This window comes from Typopeltis vanoorti, chromosome 6 (genome assembly GCF_054136105.1).
Source record: "Typopeltis vanoorti isolate ZY-2024b chromosome 6, IOZ_Tvanoo_1.0, whole genome shotgun sequence".
Lineage (NCBI taxonomy): Eukaryota > Metazoa > Arthropoda > Arachnida > Uropygi > Thelyphonidae > Typopeltis > Typopeltis vanoorti.
The window spans coordinates 144229387-144252638 of record NC_143554.1 but is presented as its reverse complement, the minus strand read 5'-3'; the positions used below and the strand labels follow the sequence as shown (position 1 = coordinate 144252638).

The window sequence follows — 23252 nt, the reverse complement described above, 5'->3', positions numbered from 1 at the left end:
CTGCTTGTGAATTTCTATTTTCTTATCTTGCTCACCACAGCAAGAGATGTATTTCAACCTGACTGACTGAATCTCCAGTTGAAATCCTCCTACCATCTGCATTAAGTAATGTTATTTTTCCATAATCATTTTTTACTAGCAACATAATAACAAAAACACTCCAAAGTTTAAGATTTCCTTCAGCCTAATCAGTTAACTGCTTCTCAACAAAAGGAAACAAAATAACAGATTTTGTTATTTTGTTTCCTTACTATGAATGTTACATTTCCAACTTGTGCTTCACATTAGTCATGCAACAAATTGTCCCTGTGCTCTTGAAATACTCTCAACATTCCCAAAAATCCCAAATTAATCTGTTATGAAGACTCCAATATTAACATCTTATATTTCTGTCTTTTGAAACACTTCTTAATCTATCAATCCACCCAGATCATGGTCTTCCTCTGGGTCTTTATTCTACCAATCTGGCAATGAACACTTGTTTAACTAATCTTCTCTCTCCCATTCTGTTTAATTATTCACTGCTCCTATTGAGCATGCTAGTCACTATAAACAACTGCTTTGTCAATTATCACCCATTTTGTTGTAATGGAGTACAACTAATAAAAGGACAGAATAGCATGCATCGTTTTCCTTAGTGATATGCTAAGGTATACCACAAAATAACTAGAAAAATTACAATGGCAACTTAAAATAGATGCTCAGTGGTCATGAGTTATTGGTTTATTTTATACCCACTGGAATATGAAGAATTTGAACCATTTATTGTGGATATCAAAACTTGGAAAGTTCACCTAAATATACTTTCAGGAGCTTCTGACTAAAAGTAACAACAAATGGTACTTTTTTGTTAATTATTATTATTATGTGACACCTCCACGGAGCCCAAAGACTCATCGAGGGAGGGTCTACTCCACAATTCTCTGTCTCCACGCTCAAGTCCACACAGCAACTAACCTCAATTACACCAATTCCATTTACCGCCCATCACTAGTATTTCCACAGATGATCACAAACATCCATGCCCACAGCGGGATTCAAACCTGCAGCCTTTTGGCTGGAGAGTGGATAAGCTAACCATTCGGTCAACCAGACCGGCATTATAATTATAATAATTATTATAATAATATAATCATCACTATCGTTAAACAATGATAAGAGAATGTGTGCAAAAAGAGTAAAGAATGTAAGGCTTTAAAGAGTGTTTCAGGTCGTGAGTGATATCATTGTTGAAAGTGAGAATCCAGATAACAATGATATGCGAGATATGAATGGTGATATTTGTGAGGTAGTACCTGATAGCTGTGAGAGTGGTGTTGAAAGTGAGAATGAAGGAAAACATACAGAACAATTGAATGAATCATCAGAGAATAAAAATGATGACACTGACACAATGAGTGAGATCGCTCTATTATGCAGAGTGATACATAGGGCAAATCAGCAGCTGGAGCGTTGGCAAAAATGTTTACCAAGCTTACCGACTAATAATCGGCAAAAGTATGATAGAAAAAATAAGGGTATGATAGTGAGTGTAAACAAAATGAAAGAGCGAGTGTTGTATGGAGATTCCTTAGTAAGAGGTGTGTTAGTTGAGAGTTTAACAAAATCATACCAACCTGGTGTGAACGTTAAGAATGTAAGTGGGTCAATTAGAATGCAAAAGCAGCAGGTGAAAGAATTGATAGTGGTAACAGGTACAAATGATTTGAAAGAAAACAAAATGGCTATGAGTGAGGATGTGAAGGAATTGCTTCAGGTAGCAAAAGAGAAGAGTGAGAGAGTTAGGATGGTGAGCCTGTTTCTGCAGTATGATAGTGAAGAGTATAGAAGGAGGGCCAAAATTGCTAATGACTTTATGCGTGAATTATGCAGTATGATTGGTGTGGAATTTGTGGATGTGTGGAATGAGTTTGATGAGTGAAAGGATTTATATAAAATGGATGGTTTACATTTGAATGGATTTGGTGTACGGAGACTTGAAAAGGTGTTGTCGAATGTAGTGGAAGTGAATGTGCAGAATCAGGGAAACTAGAGTTATTAAGGGGGGCGGGAGTAGATATGCACACTTTAGGGAGACAGTTGAGTCTATGAATTTGTGTAATATGGCCAAGCGAGTAGGAAAGACCATGAATCAGAATGGGACAGTTAGTATAATGCATCAAAATAGGGATGGGACAAATCAGCTTCTGCAATTCATGTATACTAATGCCAGAAGTATTAGGAACAAGAAGGAAGAATTTTTGGCCATGGTTGGTACTTCCAGACCACAGGTTATTGGCATTAGTAAAACATGGCTGACAGAAGACGACACAGCTAGTGGGATTGAATGTGAGGGGTATGGTGTGTTCAGGAGTGACAGGTAGAATAAAATGGGGGAGGAGTGTTATTGATGATAGCTGATGAGCTACAGCCAAGGAGAACAGAAGATGAATTGCAGGATAGAGAAAAGAGCACATTTGAGGCCATTTGGTGTGAGATTGAAACTAGCAGAACAAAATATACAGTTGGGTGCTGCTATAGACCAGATGATGGAATAGATGGTGGAGATAGTATGCATAAGCAAATAGAAGAAATGAGTTGAAGGAGGGTAATTATTATGGGAGATTTCAACTATGGTAACATTGATTGGAAGGAAGAGAGGACACATGGGAGGAAGGAATTGGATTTTATGCATTTATTAAGGGATAACTATCTGTGACAGCATGTAATGGAAAATACTAGGGGTCAGAGAGTGCTTGACCTAGTAATTGCATCTGAGAATTTGGCTGTAATGAATATGACCACGTTGCCACCAATTGGTGAGAATGATCATAGAGTCTTGACTTGGGAGGTGGCTAAAGGTGTGGAATTTACAATTAAGACAGGGTACATGTGGAATAATCAGGCTTCCAAGCTTAGGAGTTTGATTGGTTCAGTGCATTGGCATGTACAACTGCAAGGACTAGAAGTTGATAGTGCATGGGAGGCAGTTAAAAAGTGTTTGCATGAAGCAATGGCTGACTGTATACTTTGAATCCGAATAATAAATCAAGTAGGGGTTAAATGGATGAATAACACCATTAAGCTTGAGCTGCAAAAAAAGAAACAACTATGGAGGGAATTTAAGGAGAAAGGTGACCGGCAGGCACATAAACGGTATAAAGCGCAGGCCAGAAGGGTAACGAGTGTGGTAAGAAAAACAAAAAAGGATTATGAAAGAACATTGGCAGGCTAAAGAGACTCCCAAACAGTTTTTTTGATATGTTGCAAGTAAAAGAAAAAATGTATATGGCAGAATGATTTTAAAGAATGCCAATGGTAGGGAGGTAACCGAATCAGCTGATATAGTTGAATTACTAAGCGGGCACTTTGCAAGAATATATCACCCAGGTGGTGACATTGCAGAAATGAATAAACTAATCGATTATATGGGAATTGTGGTGAATGAAGTGGAGGTGAGTAGTCTATTGCAAAACCTCAATGTCAATACATCTGTGGGATTGGATGGTATACCAGCTCGTGACGTACGTGAGGTGGCTAAAGAATTGTCAGTACCCTTGACCATTTTGTTTAATTTGAGTGTTGGGTCTGGGTTAGTCCCGAGGGGGTGGAAAGAGGGGAAAATTACCGACCGATTAGCATATCAGGAATCACTGCCAAGGTCTTGGAGAAATTAGTCAAGAGAAGAATACAGGATTGGATAGATGAAAATGGGATACTGTATGGGAGGGGACAACATGGCTTTGTGATGGGTAGATCATGCTTCAGTAACTTGCTCACGTTTTATAACACAGTGACGGCTGAACTGGATAAAGGTAATGGGTTTACAGTGATTCTACTTGATCTTGCCAAGGTCTTTGACAGGATACCACATGGAACTGTAATCAGTAAACTGGAGCAGATGGGGATGGATATAGGGTTGGTCAGATGGATAGGAGCGTGGTTGATGGAGAGATACCAGAGAGTGGTTTATTGAGGAGTTGATTCCAAAAGATGGCTTGTGACTAGTGGTGTGCTGCAGGGTTCTGTTCTTGGACCACTACTTTTCAATTTATTCATTAACGATATAGGAAAGGATCTGAGAGTAAGTGTTCACTTGTTTGCTGATGATGCAAAGTTGGGTAGAGCAATTGTGAGTGCACAGAATGTCAAAATTTTGCTGGATGATTTGGATAGTTTGGAGGACTCGGCTGGGGAAAATGAATGTCAATTTAATGTGGCAAAGTGTAAGGTTATGCATTCTGGAGTGAAGAGATATTCAGCAGTATACCACATTGGTAGACCCATACTCCAGGAGATTGATGAGGCCAGGGATTTGGGAGTGTTGGTGGATAGTGAGTTGAAGTTCAGAGGGTACATCGAAAAAGTGGCTAAATCAGCTCATCAAATCACTTGGCCTATGAAAAATACTTTAACAAGCAGAGACAAACACGTTATTGTTCCTCTGTATCGAGACTTGATAAGACCCTACTAGACTACTGTGGCCAGATATGGGTGCCAGGGTTTCTTCTTGATGGGGAGAAGTTTGGAGAGGATCCAGAGACAAGTGACCAAGATGACAGCAGGTCTATAGAATGAACCTTATGAGAACAGGTTGAAGATTTGTGGGTTGCAAAAATTGGTTGATAGGTGGAAAAGGGGTGATATGATTGAGACATTCAAATTACTGAAGGGTTTCTATAAGATTAATCCAGAAGGTATTTTTGAGAATAGGACTGGTGGTGGGAGGACTAGGGGGCCATACATGGAAGCTTGGCAAGAATGTGGTTAACAGGGGTGTTAGAGCTAGGTTTTTTATTTGGAGAGTGGTGAATGAGTGGAATAAGGTGCCAGAGTGTGTTGTGGGTGCTATGACTGTGAATGAGTTCAAGGTGGGGTATGATAGATACTGTGTGAATGTCAAATAGCTGTTCTTGGCATGATGTTAGGGCCTCCCTCGATGAGTCTGCTGACTCCTTGGAGTTGCCCGAAATAATAATAATAATAATAATAATAATAATAATAATAATAATAATAATAATAATAATCATTATAATAAACATGATGCACCAATTTCTAAAACTACATCGACATTGTGTAAAGTAAGATAATATACTGTAACTGTTATTTGCACTGACATTATAACATTTAACTGATGCCATAATAATATGTACTGCTACTATATTTCTAATTGTCCAGATATGTGGTATATTATTGTGAAAAAAAAATACACTGATTTCATGTTTTCTAGTGATCTGGTGTGAAACCACAACACTGCCTACGGAAGACCAGAAATGGCTTGAAAAAAGTTTAATGGGGAGAGAAAACTTCAAGCTGTTGACAGTCATCATCATCGTATGTATCAAGGATTTAGGCCTAGCATGGCCTGTTCCGCCTTAGAAGTCATCGTTGAATCATTTAAGAGGAAGTCCTGGTTTTCTTTTTCCTAATGTCTTGTACTTTAAGGCTTGTTTTGGTAATCTTTCTATTTTCATTCTTTGAACGTGTTCCATCCATTTATGTTTATATTTTTTAATTTTTTCTATTACTGGTTCTTGGTTTAATTCTTTCATAATATCTTCGTTTCTTTTGTGATCAAATAGGGTATGCTTTGCAGTTTTTCTCATAAACTTCATTTCTGCTGTTGTTAATCTTTGTTTGTCTTTTTGTTTTATTGTCCAGATTTTGCTTCCATACATTAAGAATGATAAGGCTAATGTATTGTATACTTTTAGCCTGGTTTGTTTTTGAACTAGGTTTGGTTTAAATATAGAGTTAATTACACCTGTTATTTTTAAATATTTTGCAATTTTTACGTTTATATCTTTTTCATTTTCATATGTGATCATACATCGTAGGTAGTTAAATGAATTCACATGTTCTTGTTATCTATTACTATTTTAGTTCTTGCTGGATCTTGTCCTTTAAAGGCCATAGTTTTTGATTTTTCCGTTGATATTATCATACCATAATCTTTGGATATTTCATTTAGATTTAAAATAGCTTTCTGTAAGTTATCTTCAGAATTTGTAATTATTATTTGGTTGTCTGCAAAGAGGAGAGTGTTTAAGTTAACTGTAGGTGAAAGTTTAATTCCTTGATGTAAATTTTTACTCCATTTTATTATTATTTCATTTAAGTAGATATTAAAAAGAGTTGCTGAGAGGGGACATCCCTGTCGGACCCCTTGGTTTATCTCTCTTGTATATGATAGCTCGTGATTTAATCTTATTTGTATTTGATTATTTTCATATATACTTGTGATAGCTTTTAGGATATTATTTGGTATTTGTCTTTCTTTTAATATGTTAAATAATAGGTTTCTTTTAACTTTGTCAAATGCTTTTTCAAAGTCAATAAATGCAATATGTGTTTCTAAATTATATTCTCTTCTTTTCTCTATTATTAATTTTAGGCAACAGGCCGGGTCTATACATGATCGTCCTTTTCTAAATCCATTCTGTACCTCTAGAATAAAGTTTTCGGAATATTTCATTAGTTTGTTATTTAAGATTTTTATCCATCTCTTATTTATTTATTTTTTTTTTTTACTTTATTTATTTATTTATTTATCTCTTTTATCCATCTAAACAACTTCCTGATATCCAATCTGACGTGCTCTTTGTTCTCAGTCAAGTCATTTGTACCTAATAAAACTATGAATTCTTTTGTTTTCTTCCTTCTCAAATCCAATGCCTCAATCACTCTACTCATTCTACCTCCAGTAAAACATACTGGAGTGTATCCTCTCATCCAGCACACCTTTCATAATTGAGTCACCATACAACACCACTCGAGGGTCGTACATTACCTCTTTTATACCAACATGATTTGTTTGCATTATTTTCGTTCTCCCATACATTTCCTGTATTTTCTTATCTTCATTCCGCATCTATTTCATCTCTTGCCTCATCCTAACCAACTCAACTTTCAAATCATGCGTCACATTTTTTTGTCATTCATTCTTTTGAATTTTTGAACTCTCGAATCCTGCATCACACTTTCACTCTCACTCATCCTTTCAAGTTTTCGTACTTTCAATCCTCGTGTCAAACTTTCACTGTCATTCATTCTTTCAATTTTTTGAGCTTTCAAATCTTGTGTCACACTATTAGGGCTTTCATTCGTTCTTTCAATTTCACTGCCTTCCAGCACACTTGAATCACTTTCGTCCTTCTTACCATCAATTAAGTTTTTCAGTTCACTCATTTTCTTTTTAAATAATTTTTTAACATTTTTTTTGCTGTTCTTTCACACTACTTCTCTATCAGATGAGCAGTCTTTCTCCTCGCAGCATTCTCGCTACTAACACTTTCCACACACACTCCTTCCGTCCACCTTAGATATCCACAATGTATCAATTGTTGGATTCTGAACGAGGAAAATTGGAAATTACTAATACTTCATTCAGAGTCCAACATAATCAGCCATTCCCTAAGCCAAATTTACTCATCGGACTGATAATCTCTTATTAATAGTATGCTATTCATATGATTTCTTTCAAGTTATGTTTGTTATTTCATTTTTTTGTTTATTCATTTATTTGTTCATTCACTATTTTGATATGAAGTGCAGTTGTAAAAACTATGTATTAAATATTGCTTATTATTATGAAATTAATATTACTAAAACAGAGATAAAAACTGTGAATTATGCAATCCTTTTATGTTATTAGTGAAATGTAATGTATCCAAGAAATTCTTCAAAATAAGACTTGACTGGTTGTTGCGAGAAATTATGTTATTTTTAGCCAGTGCATGCCTTATCATGAGTTACTGTACAGTATGCAAGAAGCCAGTTCGGTATTAACAAAACCAGTTGGAACCAGATTTTGGCAGGAAAGGAGAGTAGGCTGAACGGAGTAGGAAGGAGTGGGAACCACGCTGTATTTTGACTTATCCTTCTTCGAATGCTTATTACGTGTGAAGTAGCAAAGCTTGTTTCTGGAGAACATGATATAGTTCATATTGCTGAAATTAACAGTTCAAGACTGAATGTGTGATACAGTGAAACATTTCCACATAAACATAATATATGAAGTATCTCTGAATTAATAGTTCAAGATTGAATGTGTGATACAAAGAAGCCTATTACGAGAGAACGTAATGTAAATTTGAGACTGAATTTTATGAGAACTATTGAGTTAGATTAATAACCTTAAAGGCTGTTTATTGAATGTCTGATGACTTGAGTTTTGTGACTGTTCTGAATAGTTAAATTGAATCAATATTTGAAGTACATTGAATGATAGCTTTGTTCAGAGTGAAATTGTATTTGGAATCTAGGATAATAAGAAGAGTAGAATTTATATGCATAAATTCTAATCATAAATGAAATACTCAGCTGAGTGAATTACTAATGTCTTAAAGAGAACTTATTCATTCTTAAATTGTATTATCCCTACTCGAAATTATTGTTTTAATGTAAATTTATGTGTTAAAGCATTAAATAATTTTTTGAGTTGAATCTTGTAATTGCCTGATTTCTTTCACTGCACCGCTCATTAAAATAGTTCGAATTTCAGCGGGCACCCTATATACATAATAAGGAGAATTTCGGCCTGAATTAAGATGATAACAATATTGTGCTAGCTGATGGTTGATTTCACAATGTTGCTTATGCAAATTAGAACACAGAGTGGCACAGTTAAAAATAAATTTTCTCTGTGTTCGAATGTGGAGTCATTCGAACACAGCTGGAATATACATCGGAGTAGTACGTAGGATCCAACACAATGTAATCAAACAAGTACATGTAGCACACCTCACATTTCATGAAACGACTGAAGTCAAAGTTAAGTTCCTGTATGACAAAGCCACCACCATCTTTCCTTTGCCGGTTACTATGCCAAGCTCTAATATCAATGAATTTGTAATAAAATTTAGATAAAATATCCCACATACTAATAAACACTACAAGCACACAATCTTTATAGCAACTCTTACTCATGAACACACACTTATGTACAATTAATTATTTCAAAAAAAAACTTATCTGTAACTGGAGTTTTCTTTAAAAACCACTACTTCTCTTGCCACATGAGCGCCCAGTTTAATATTTGTATTTTCATCATTAAAAAAGCAACAAAAAAAATATATTCAACTCAACTAGCAAGGGAATGGTATCTTCTTTGGATTAAACGTATATACAACTCTTAAAATGTGTATTAAATGAGATTTACAACATATAATGTAGCAGTAGATAATAAACAGGACTGTATTATTGAGAATAAAGGTAACATAGCTGGAAGCTATAAATTCTCAGAAGTCTGTGAGGTACCCAAACTGTAAAGAAAACGATCCTTCTATTTCTGTTTAAAATTTAAAAGCCCATAAATTTCACTCACTTGCTCACTCTCTTTAAAGGATACCGTAAGATACAGTGAATTTAAAACAATTTTTGTAATCCAATAAACAAAATTTCAATATTTTCTTTATCTTGATTTGAAAAATGCATCTAAATGGATTTTGTTGTATTTTCCATATTTAATTAGGATAATAAACAATGGGATATAAAAATAAACTTACTTTAATGCCATCTATATGAAAATCATCTTTGCAAGAATGACATTTTATCATTTGCAAGGAAAATTTGTTGCAAATGTGATCATTGTAATTCTTGCGAATCACTTTAGAAGAGCAATTTTCACACTTGACCTCAACCATATTACAAACAGCATTGTGCTCCTAAGGAAAACAAACAGAAATCATGTATTTTAGATGTGACAGTAAGTAAAGATGAAACAAGAAAATAATATGTCTAATAAACTGCAAATAGATATTGCAGCACATCTACATACTAACTCAAAACAGATGTGAAGTTTTTCATTATTCTAAAACTTCACTTGTATTTTTCTTAGATTGTATATGCACTAATAATTGATCTATGTCGAAGTGACTGGCATCTTTATTTAATGTATATTTAATATTTAATGCATTACTGCATTAAATATTGTGTTTAGAGCCTCCATAGCTCATTCAGTAAAGAAAAGGCCTGTTAGTTGGAAAGACCTAGGTTCAAATCCCATCCAAGATGTGAAGAACCTTTATAAGGAATTTGCAACTGAAGGTGAATTAGATGGTCTAATATAGAGTTGGCAGGGCTTTCCCTCTGGGAAACTAAGGTTTTCATTTTGCAAACAGCCATACAAGCCAAAGAAAACATGCACTTGTCAGATATAGCAAATATATAAATAGAATTAAATACCTCATAGTATTAATCACATTTTAGAAAACTAAGTTACTTGACCATGGTAGGCCAATCAGCCTAATATATCAGGAAGCAATAATGAAGATGAAACGACTATGTTCAGGATTTCATAAAGTTGGGCTAAGTTATTTGGAATTACAATCAAAATTATGAGATCAGTATATTATGTCTGTTATGTGTAGCTAATTTTTCAGGATAAAAAATTCTTCCACCTCCATATGAGATGACCACCTAACTTCCAGATTAAAGTCACTTTTTTAATTGTTTTTTTGGATCCTAAAATGGATTTGAATAGTCTTCTCAACAAAAGGATATCATTATTACTGACTGAGTTAAACGGGTTTCATAAAGTTAAAGCTTATTTTAAAAGATTGCCTTCTCAGTGCAGATATAATGTGCTTAATTTCACTCTCACTATTCTCTATGTTAATGCATTTATATATATAGGGTGTCTCAAAAAAAAATGTACACACTTCAACAGCTTATAACTCACTTAAGTTTCATTATTTTGCAGGTTTAACGGATTTGAAATAATGGCTGAAACCAGACTAAGCTTTAAGGAAAGAAAATTTATCCTAAAATGCTACTGGAAGTATGAAAACGTAGTGGAAGTGCAGACAGTTTAGAAGAGAATTTCAACAAGATCCACCTACGAGACTTACTATCACTCAAATTAGAGATATTAAAGAAGATGGAACTGTTCAAAATGTCCATAAGCAATGTTCAGGAAGACCACAAACAGTTAAGATGACCACAACAGAAGAAAGGTTGATGGAAACGTATTGTCAAAGTTCAAGAAAATCTGTGCGACAAGCATCTTGTGTGAGATAGGAGTATCAAAAGCGAGTATCCATTGCATGTTGAAGCACAGTCATTGGAAAAGTGTTACATTCCAAGAAGAGTACACGCTCTCAACGAAGATGATCTGGATAGGAGAATGCAGTTTTGTGAGTGGTACTTGGAAAAATGTGAAGAGAACGCACAATTTCCAAGACGAATTGTATGGAGTGATGAGGCCACATTGAAATTAAATGGGTCAATTAACTGGCACAACTGCACTTACCGGGCACCTGAGAATCCGCATGTTATGGAGGAACATCATGTAAATTTACCAGGAGTGACGGTGTGATGCGGCTTATCAGCACACGGATTAATTTGACCATTCTTTTTTGAAGGTACTGTAACTGTGCCAATTACTTGAACTTGCTGCATGAAGCTGTCATGCCACGTATTCAAGAGGACTTTTATTTTCAACAAGATGAGGCATCCTCACACTACCACTGAGATGTGAGGACCTATCTTGATGAAACTCTACCCAACAGATTGATTGGAAGAAGAGGCTCTGTAGAATACCACCTGTGTTCACCAGAACACTTACGCCAATGGATTTCTTCTTATGGGGATTTATCAAGGATAAAGTTTACACTTCAAAACTGGCAACAGTCAAGGACTTGAAAGCAGCAATCGAAAGAGAATGCACCCAGATACAAGACGAAATGATTCTCAGTGTTTGCAATTCAATTGCTGCATGTTATCAGCGGTGTCTGGACTAGGACAGTCATCAGTTTGAATACAGACTTTGAGGGATGAAAAGTACATTTATGTAGTGTACTTTACAATGTGAAAGTTAATTGTATTATAATAAATACCAACTTCATGATCATTCAAAGTGTGTATACATTTTTTTGAGACACCCTGTATATATATATATATATATATATATATATACATACACATATCAACAAGGATCTATAACACAGCAATCCCATGCATGGGATTGCTGTGTTATAGATCCCATCTTTGCTTCCAAAATTTTAAAACCCCACTTTGCAATTACAATTACAAAATTTTAAACTTTAAAATTACACTCTGCAACATTAAATTGTCATCATCACACACCTGCCCATTCAAGCTACATCTGCTCTTCTCCTTCTCATAACTCTTCCAAACTTTACATCATCTGCAAACAACTGTATATCACCATTTAAGGCCATTCCAATGTCATTTACATAAAAATAAAACAACAATGGTCCCAAAACAGACCACTGGGGTACACCACTAATAACTTTCCCATAAACCAATGCACTAATCTACTATTCAACCCCATCTGTTCCAATTTAACTACTAGCCTAACAATGAAAAATCGAATTTATAATTTCAAAATTATTTTTATTTTTCAACATAATCTCCCTTAAGACTAATACATTTATTCCAGCGATGCTCCTGCACCATTATCCCATCCCTGTAGTGGTGCTCTTTAAGATCAACAAAATACCCCTCTACAGCTGAAATCACCTCTTGATCCAAAGAAAAATTATGACTGACCAGTGAGGAAGAGTTTAGTTTTGGGAACAGATAGAAGTCAGAGGGAGCCAAATATGGAGAATAAGGTGGATGTTCCAACAATTGACAATGCAGATCCCTTAATATTTCCATTGTCAAAACACCTTTGTGCATGCATTGTCCTCATGAAAGATGATTTTTTTTCTTCTGCAAACTGGGTCTTTTCTCACAAATTTTTTCGTCTAGTCTGGTTAAAAGATCAGAGTAACATTCCCTGGTTATTGTTTTACCCTTTTCAAGATAATTAATAAACAAAATGCTTTTAGCATCCCAAAAAAAAAAAAATGCCATGACCATTCCTGCTGATGGAACCGACTTTGGCGCTGAATAACTGGCTTCAGTCAACTGTTTTGACTGCTGTTTGGATTCTGGTGTGTAATGGTGTCTCATCCATAGTAATAAATTGATGCACAAAATCAGTTTTAATCTTGTTAAAATGCTCCGAGCACTGTTCAGAGATTTTCATGTGAGTGCATTTTTGATCTGCTGTGAGCAAGCGCAGCACCCATTTTGCACAAAGCTTTTTCATTTGCAATTCTTCATGCAAAATATATCCTACACGTTCTTTTGAAATGCCTATAGTCTCAACAATTTCACGGACTTTGACTCACCGACCATCCAATACCATATCATGCACTTGATCAATGATTCTTGGTGTTGTTACATTTTTGGAAGTCCTTCACATGGATCATCTTCAAAGCTGGTACAGCCCCATTTAAACTCGGCAGCCCATTTCTTAATTGTCAAAAAGGAAGGAGAAGAGTGCTCACAAACCTTTATGAACTTCGAATGAATTTCTTTTGGCATTAAAGCTTCTTTTACAAAGAATATTATAACCGCATGATGCTCAATTTTATCCATTTCAAGGGATATAGACGGGACTTTTGCTTCAGACAGCTGTATGAAACAAACTACTGGATAGAATGACTTGAAATTTCACATGGATGCTTACGACAGATGTACCAAATTAGACAAAAAAAAATATTGCCAATAGTGTTGGCATCTATGGTCAAGGCCGAGAACCTTTCAGACCACCCTCGTATATGCATCTCCCTTGTCTAATATATTCATCACCTCTTTGTCCTCAAATAGCTTCTTCAACACCTTGACCACAACTCTGAACAATTATACTGATGATGAACAGTTAGTTTCTGGTTGAAATATTTGCAGTAATAATATTACTATATTCTTGTGAATACATATGTATAATATAAATGTTATAATGGCACAAGTGCCATTAAAAATTCGTCATCATTATAAGCCCTCCTTGGAGTTCAGAAATGCAGGTAATCTGCTTCATGTTCCACAAAGTGAATCATACCACATCTTAAAATCATTGATTCAATGTGCGCACATGTGTGTATCCACACACAAATCATCCTCTCAGGTGATGATTATTTTGAATATCCACTAAACAAAAATACTTATTGTTACTGATCTTACACAACTTCCAGAAAAAGCTATTTGTCTTTTCTTTCTGTTTCTTCTGCCTTCAGGAAAAATATCCTCAGTGCTATTCAGTAATGCTATTCAATAACTTTAAGTCCTAATCATAGCATCTCTCTTCTTTCCCTTTATCAAATCTGAATAAAATTACGCTACCTTATTCTGTACTCATAATTGATATTATTATTATTATTATTAGCATCCACTAAACAAAAATACTTATTGTTACTGATCTTACACAACTTCCAGCTATTTGTCTTTTCTTTCTGTTTCTTCTGCCTTCAGAAGAAACACTGTCACACATACCACTGCATTAACAACAAAATACCTGCCAATGTTCCGAAATCAAACCTGTAACACATGCAAAATACCTTAGTCTCTATATAGATTCCAACCTTAAATGGACAAAACATATAGAATTATAGAATACATACACAACAAACTCCAGATCATTGCAGCAAAACTCTTCCAAGTTAAAGACATTATTCCATCCAACATAAAAAAGAATCCTATATCACGGTATCTGTGAATCCCTACTCAGATACGGAATAATAGTCTGTGCAAACACATCAAACAGCCACCTAACAAAATTAGAAACATTACTCAGGAAAATCGTGTCAACAGTGATCCAGACACCTTACACACAACAACCAATATCCGACAAGCACATGGCGATACACAGAATTCTGAGCATTAAAAACCTGAAACATTACATGACATTAACAAGGAATTACTTCAACATCACCTATCGAAACAACAGAGACACATATCGTATAACACGACCCACAACAACTCTCTACATCCCTACACCCTTCAACAATTCACACGGTTCTTTTGTGAGATCACATCAGATACCCACGCAACTCAACAACCTACCAATAAATTTAAATCGTATAGATATCTATAGAACATTAAAACATGATCTCTGGAAAATATACCAACAAAGTTAATATACCATTAACACTAATATACACATCACAAATCACCAGCATCCAATGCCAACATCCCATACATAAACAGTAGCAACAACATAAATAGTGAAGCCTAAATCCCACTCTCTTCACAAAAGCTAACCCAAGCTTCAAAGTACATGGGATTAACTCACCTCACGCAACCACACGTAATCCTTATAATCAAAGAAGCAAATTATGTAATAAAACAGTTAGTAAAGTATACAACAATAAAGAAGATACTGATTATTATGTGATAATATAATTAATATAATACTCTTAGGTAACATGAAAAAATAATATAATAAATTATTCTTATAATCAAAAAATTATATAAACAAAAAAAAATTATTATACAAAAAATTCTGAATAATCTTCATTGTTAACATTAGAAGAACATGTGTTGTAAATACATAATACAGAGGGAAAAAAGTATTATTAAAAATTTTAATTGAGATCCAATGTAGAAAATGCAGCACTTAGTGCTGAATTCTGTAAAATTATAAGTTGCAATGTCACTCAAGATGTTTATTGTATGTATAAATATTTTAGCAATCAATAAAAAAAAAAAAATAAAAAAAAATCTGACATCCATGGAGTCAGAGACTCATTGTGGGAGGTCACACACAAGCTTATCCAACCATACCTTAAACTGATTCAGTGTGTCTACATTCACAACAGACTCAGGCAATGCATTCCACTCACAGGCTGGTTCTTTTCATGGAGAATGGTTGGTGTGTGGAATGCATTGCCCTTGTTCTACTCCCCTCCCGATTCTATGAAAAATCTCTTTCATGTCAACCTGATAACAACCCCTAACTAGCTTATATGTCTTAATGATATCTCCCCTTCCTCCTCCTATTTGCAAGGCTTTACAATTTATATTCTCACAATCTGTCCTCATACACCACATTCCAAAGATCACAGTCTATTTTTTTGAATCTTCTCTGGAACCTTTCTAACATATCCTCATCACCATGAAAACTTGGTGACCAAATCTGTGTACAATAATCCATATGAGACCTGATTAAGGCATCATAACTTTATTTCTGCATGTCAGAGCCCTCTGCATCATTTCCGTTATCTGATGTGACGTCTTCACAACTTGTACAATGTGGTCTCTGAATTTCAGGTCCTTGTCCATAACTCCCAGTTCTCTCATCTACTCCACCTACCAAGTTTCCCCACCAAGTGTATACTTTGCATCCTATCATTGCTTGCCAAATTTCAAAACCTTACACTTTGCAACATTGAACTGATAGTTCCACTTACCTGCCCATTCATGCAATTGATTGAAGTCTTTCTGTAAGGCCATAATATCTGCTTAACTCTGCATTGATTCCCTGAATTTTGAGCATCTGCTAACAGCTGCATATCACCAGTTAAACCCATCCCAATAACGCGAATATACAAATTGAACAACGATGGTCCCAAAACTGTCCCCTGCAACACACCACTAGTGACTTTCCTTTTTTGAGATATTGCAAACCATAAATTTTTGATACCTATCTGACAGCCAGTCACTGATCCAAATCAGAAGTCTGTTATCCAATCCCATTCATTTCAATTTTTTAACAGCTTGTAGTGTGGCAGTCTATCAAAAGTTTTTAGTAAAATCTGAGTATATCACTGTATGAGGAAGTCTGCAAAGTTCTGATAAACACCTAGAACAAAAATGATTTTAGCAACTGATATAACCATAGGAAAGAGCAAACTAGTAGTAGAATTATGAAAGTAACTTATATTCATATATCCTCATATGTTCTTTATTGTGGTTATATTAGTTGCTTTAATATAATTTTTGTTCTAGGTTTATCAGAACATTTCAGACACCCTTCAGTCTCTCCAGTACCTTAACCACAACTCCAGATATACAGATTGGCCTATAATTTGTAGCCACAGCCTTATCACCACTTTTATGCAGTGGAACAATTTTACCTTCTTTTCACTCCCTTGGAACCTGTGCTGTTGTAAGACTCTTATTAAAGAGACATGCCAATGCTACTGCCAATTCTCTGGAACTTTCCCTTAAGACTCACGGTTATACATGAAATCCTATCAACTTATTGACATCAAGTTTATTCATTTCCTCTAATACCTCCAGCTCTTTCACATTAAGATATTCCAAAGTTCTGATATCATCTTTGTAATAATTTCTAAAATTGTCTCAGCTACTTAATCCAGGTGACTGCATCTGTACAAAGTAGATCAAATAGAGACTAATTAACATAATTTAATAATATAATAACATAAGCATTGATATAATTTAATCAAAGCAAAACATATAAGGCTTAGGAACCTAAAAGTTAATGAGTATCTGCAACTCAGTCATAGACACTCCATTGGATGTCCATTAAGAGGGTATCAAAATCTGATCTAAGATGTGAAGAATCTTGATTAGTAAACCTGATAGTTAGTTATCCAGTCTCATATTGTGGTGACAGGATTTTTCCTCTGGAAAATTCAAGTTTTCCATCCTACAAATCAGACAAACTGAATAAAAGAACTCAGATGATCAACATGACTTGGATTTGAGATTTATAACAAGTTTTTTGGCATCTTTCATTCATTGGGCTCATAGCATTACTTTCTAGCCATAATTCAAAGCAACTCAACAATATATCCTCTGAAGTTTAGAGAAATCTCCCAAATCAACAAAAGTTAGGAATATGTTCATGTGTTTCAAAGATTCAAATTATGGGAAGTTATGACACCTCATCAACTTATTGTAGAAGGTTACACTTAAACCAATAACATGTCATATTGCCCCTAATATTCATTGACACTGTTCACATTCAACTCAATCTAATAATGCTCTGCAGCTCCACTATGGAAAAGTTTTTTTTATTTATTTTATTCATTTTTTAATATCAACCCCAAATTGGAAAGATTGCAAAACCTATAGCACAACAGTGCCAGTGTGGAGTGGTTAAAAAGTAAAATGAAATAAAATAAAAAATAAAAAAAGGAAGAAAGAAAGAACTTTCTGGTATATTTTTGTGTAGATAAGCCAAACAGAAGTAAGGAGAATGATATATGAGGAAGAGAAAGTATTTGGAATATTTAGAGATGGATCTCGGTCATCATGCTCTTATACAACTTTTAAAAGTAGATTCTCATTTTTCATTTCTCTCTCCTTCCACCCTAAGTATAATCCCTTCTGTATTGATTTGATAATATCCTATTATTGGACATAATTCCTCTGTTAATATGAGGAGAGGTACTTCTCTTTTCAAAAAGAGGAGTAGTATCCCCTTCTCCACTTTTTTCCTTTCAATCCTACAGGAGGATTTTATATCCCTTTATTTTTATTCCACTTCAGTTAACCAAGTTTTGAATTTTCCAAAATATACCAGGGCCTTAAATCCATCCCTAGATATATGGGAGGTAAGCTCTGAATTTAAAAAAGCCTGTGGCCATATTAATTGAAAATTTTGCATGTGTTTAGTGTAACAGGGCCATCAAACGTATGGGCAAATAAACTCACTCAGTGCAACAAACTGAGCACCTATATTTCTAATATGCTATGGGTGTTCATGATTGTCTTTAGGTAGGAGATAATTTCAATGCCGAGTGTGAGAACACCACTCTGATTATTGAGACCTGAAGTGACTCAGATTTAAGATTTGTAACAAGTTTTTTGGCATCTTTCATTCATCAACTACCTCGCATTCACGTCTGGATAAAAACATGTCAAGAAGTAAGAATTATAGTTCATTAGAAAACTTTACAGCACATACTTCTATAATGTAACACATTGTCAGACAACAGGACTAAAGACAAATAATCAATTTAACAATTCAAATCAGTTAAAAAATCATGTTATAAATCTCAAATCCATCCACTCAGAATATTAGTCTCACTATATTGACCTCAGGAGAGAGGCTCACTTAAGCAAATGGCTCTCTGGACAAATTCTCTCACAAAGACTCTCTCTCTCTCTCTCTCCCCCCAGACGCTTTGACATTTCTGCATTATATCTTTCTATAAATAATTCCATGTTTCTCATGGAAAGGCTTAGACATTTGTTATGCATTTTTTGCTAAGTAATTTAAGGAAATTACAACGTCACTAGGATATACATTAAAATAAATTTTAATATACTTCAATATTTCAGCAACGTCACGTTGCCATTTTCAAAAAACTTAAGAACAAGACGTGTGCATGCAGGCACACCAAACAGTAAATGAGGAAGAAGCAAGAAGCTATTATTTCTCCTAAAGTCCTGATGGTGCCCCCTAGCGGGCAATGTTGGTATGCTTGGGCAATTGGGCTCAAGGTCTTGATGTAGGTTTCCCAAATTTGAGGCAGTCTCATGCAGCCAAATTTGTTGAGGTTTGCATTGTTTCTTAGGGCTGAAGCTGATTCCATGAAAAGCCTTTCATACTTGTATTTACTACGGTGAACTATCGTGGCTTTCTTCCACCGTATTCTATGGCAGGTATCCAGTGCATGGTCAGCAAGACCAGAGTGGCTGTACTGGTGAAACCGGATGTAGTCCTTGTGTTCTGAAATTCTGATATTGGCTGTCCTGCCTGTTTGGCCAAAGTAGGACAGCCAATATCAGAATTTCAGAACACAAGGACTACATCTGGTTTCACCAGTAGAGCAAGGGACCTGGGATACACCAGGTAGGTCTTTAGTAGAGCGGATAAGGGATGCCAATTTTTCATATGGTCTGTAACAAGCAGTTAAGTCATGTTTTTTTAGGATTTTTGTAATTTTTTCCTAGGTACCTCGGATATAGGGTATGGTAATGGATTTAGACTAATCCTTGTTGTAGGGGGCGTTGTGGTTTACTGGTTTCAATATTTTTTGGATTTTTTTTTTTGGGGGGGGGGGGGAGCCATTGGCTGAGAAAGTGCTGAGAATGTGGTTTAGTTAGTTCTGTGGTTAGGGCATTGTCCTTTCAACAGATAAGTTTAGCCATGTTGTGTAGTGTCTTAATGACTCCATATTGTTGTGAGGAGGGGTGATGGGATTGTTGGTGAATGTATCTGCCTGTATGGGTGGGTTTTCTATAGACTGAGAAAACCAAGCTTCTATCAGGCTGGCGGGTGACTAGTGTGTCTAAGAAAGGAAGGCAGTTGTTTTTTCTTCTTCCAGGATGAATTTGATTCTGAGGGTGTTGGCATGTTGGCTTTTGGTGGTTTAGCTTTGGTCAGAACACAAGCTACATCCAGTCTAATATCGTTGGTGACATGGTTTGGAAGATGTCGTATCCCGTGTTCAATTCTTATCATAATATCTTCAGCAGGTATTCTTCTGGGCGGAATGGCAAAGTTGTGGCCATGTGCGAGGGCGTTGAGTGCTTCAGGTTTTACACTAATTAACGAAAGGTTGACTACCATTTCGGTAGGAGGTTGTGGTTTCGAGATTGAGTTCTTTTTTAAATTTTCAAATTTTTTGATGTGTCGATCTCGTACTTTGTTAAATTCTTTCTCCGCTGCAGTGCACGAGATGTCATATAAAATAGACCAAATTTCGTGGCTTAAGGTGCTTGAAAGGTCATCTTTGAGTGCCTGTATAGCTATGCTCTTTGCTTTCTCTTTGCAAAAGGCGCTTCGTATTTATAACTGTGACAGCCAAGCCTTACTCAGAGAACAAATTGCAGCGACTCGCCGCTTCCTGAATGATACTAACGTAGCTATACAGGCACTCAAAGATGACTTTTCGATCACCTTAAGCCATGAAATTTAGTCTATTTTATAAGACATCTCGTGCACTGCAGCTGAGAAAGAATTTAAAAAAAAAGTACGAGATCAACACATCGAAAAATTTGAAAATTTAAAAATGAACTCAATCTCGAAGCCACAACTTCCTACCGAAACGGTAGTCAACCTTTCGTCAATTAGTGTAAAACCTGAAGCACTCGACGCCCTCGCACGTGGCCACAACTTTGCCATTGCACCTAGAAGAATACCTGCTGAAGATATTATGATAAGAATTGAACACGGGATACGATATCTTCCAAACCATGTTGCCAACGATATTAGACTGGATGTATCTTGTGTTCTGACCAAAGCTAAACCACCAAAAGCCAACATGCCCAGCAAGGAAATTAAATCTCTACTGGAATTAAGGAAAAACAAGAAAATAATAATCACCAAAGCTGATAAAGGGAACGCCACAGTATTGCTTAAACAAAAGGATTACGCAGGTAAGCTGAAAGCTTTATTGTTGGATCGGGTTACCTACCTTCCTATCGAGTAGAATCCCACCTACTCACAAATGAGAAAACTCCACAGGCTCCTTAAGAAGGTCACTTCTTGGCCTGTGGAAATCACTAACAAATTAAAACCATTTAACTCCATACCCCCCTCCTCCCAACCTGTATTTATGGACTCCCAAAAATAGATAAGGAAAATGTGCGATTACGTCCCATAGTGGATGGCATTGATTCCCCCACATACAAACTAGCTAAACATTTGGCCAAAGCTCTCTCACACTTGTGTAGAGGCTTAAGTGGTGTGAGGACATTATGTTGGAGGTTTAATGGATTTTTTACAACACTCAAAAAGAATTAAATTAGAATTTAATACTTCCTATATTTCGTCCTAGTCACTAGGACATCTATGGGGATTACAAAAACAATTAATGTAACATGCACACAAAAGCTTACAATACTAAGCCCAACCATGTGGGTGACACTAAAGTCCTATCTAGGTGGAGCGCCCTCTAAGGGCGGTAGTTAAAGACAAACCACAACCACAAATTCAACCGCTCCAGACAGTAATAAACCTCTCTTCCAAAAGGCTCGACGAGGATGCCGTCAGCACCCTTGGCCTCGGCTGTAATTTTGCCGTCGCCCCGAAAGAAGTGCTGGTGCTCGATGTAATGGTTAACGTCAAATGGGGAATCGGTCGCTTACCATAGGAGGTAGCCAACAACACAGACTCGACGTAGCCAACATCCTTGCTCACTCTTTGCCTCCAAAAAGTAACTTATCTTATGCCCAACGCATGGCTCTCCAGAAACCATGCAAAGAAAAAAGTATCGTCATCACCAGAGCGGATAAGGGTAATGCCACAGTTGTTCTTAATACCAGCGAATACAATCGTAAAATGAACATTATCCTCCGCGATCGCACTACCTACATCCCGCTAGAACACGACCCCACAAAAACACAAGTTAAGAAATTAAAAATCTTACTTAAAAAAGTAACCTCCTGGCCCCCTGACGTCACGAAAAAACTTAAACCTTTCCGCTCCCGTCCCGGCCGAATATACGGTTTACCAAAAATCCACAAACCCAATTCCCCACTCAGACCTATAGTAGATGCCACCAATGCACCTTGTTACAGACTGTCTAAACAGCTCGCCAACTCTCTGTCCCCCCTCACCGGAAATTCAGCTTCCTATATAAAAAACTCGACCCACTTTAAAGCCCTCACAGAAAATTTAACCTTGAACAATACAGACATATTAGTAAGCTTTGATATCTCCTCTTTGTTTACCAATATTCCCTTAACTGACACTTTATCTCTCTTAGAAAACGTTTTCCCCTCTGACATCTTAGATCTCTTTTCCTTTGCCATCAACTCTGGGTATTTCTCTTGGAATAACAAAATCTACAAGCAGATAGAAGGAACCGCCATGGGTTCCTTCTATTCCTTATCCGTTCTACGAAAGATCAGACTCTCTGCCTGGAGTTTAAAAAGTACCCTGTTCCTGTAAGCTTGCGTACTTTGGACAGACAGGCAGATCAGCATCCATCCGCATGGAGGAACACAAGTCGTATATCGTTAAACACAACTATGGCCATTCAGGCTCAGCTGACCATGTTTTGGACACCACCCACAGAGTATCATGGAAGAAAACCACCATGCTCCACCACAGCAAATTCAAGAAAGAGAGACTTTTCTTAGAAGCAGCAGCAGCTCTCAGAAACCAACCAAATCTTAACAAATACAGTTGCATTAAGCTTCCGAAAATTTGGTAAACACTCATCACCAGAGGTCCCACCTTACATTCCAGGCCAACTACTACCGCCCTTAGAGGGTGCTCCAGCTAGATAGGACTTTAGTGTCACCCACGTGGTTGGGCTTAGTATTGTAAGTTTTTGTGTGCATGTTACATTAATTGTTTTTGTAATCCCCGTAGATGTCCTAGTGACTAGGATGAAATATAGGAAGTATTAAATTCTAATTTAATTCTTTTTGAGTGTTGTAAAAAATCCATTAAACCTCCAACATAAAGCTCTCTCACACTATACTGGCAATTCATCTTCACACATAAAAAACTCAGCCCATTTCAAAGCCAGCATAGAAAACATTACACTCAAACACACTGACATAATGGTCAGTTTTGATGTCTCCTCCTTATTCACAAATGTTCAACTCAAAGA

General features: G+C 36.0%; 1 protein-coding gene across 2 annotated transcripts in view; it reads right to left on the bottom strand.

The window, feature by feature from the left end:
* The window catches only part of LOC150106015 (uncharacterized), a 387593-nt gene that overhangs the window by 239152 nt on the left and 125189 nt on the right, over nt 1-23252 (bottom strand). For both annotated transcript variants that reach the window (XM_090393743.1, XM_090393744.1), the window contains exon 7: nt 9486-9644. In XM_090393743.1, coding sequence (XP_090249869.1) covers nt 9486-9644 — 159 coding nt within the window. The remainder of the gene's footprint in view (nt 1-9485; nt 9645-23252) is intronic.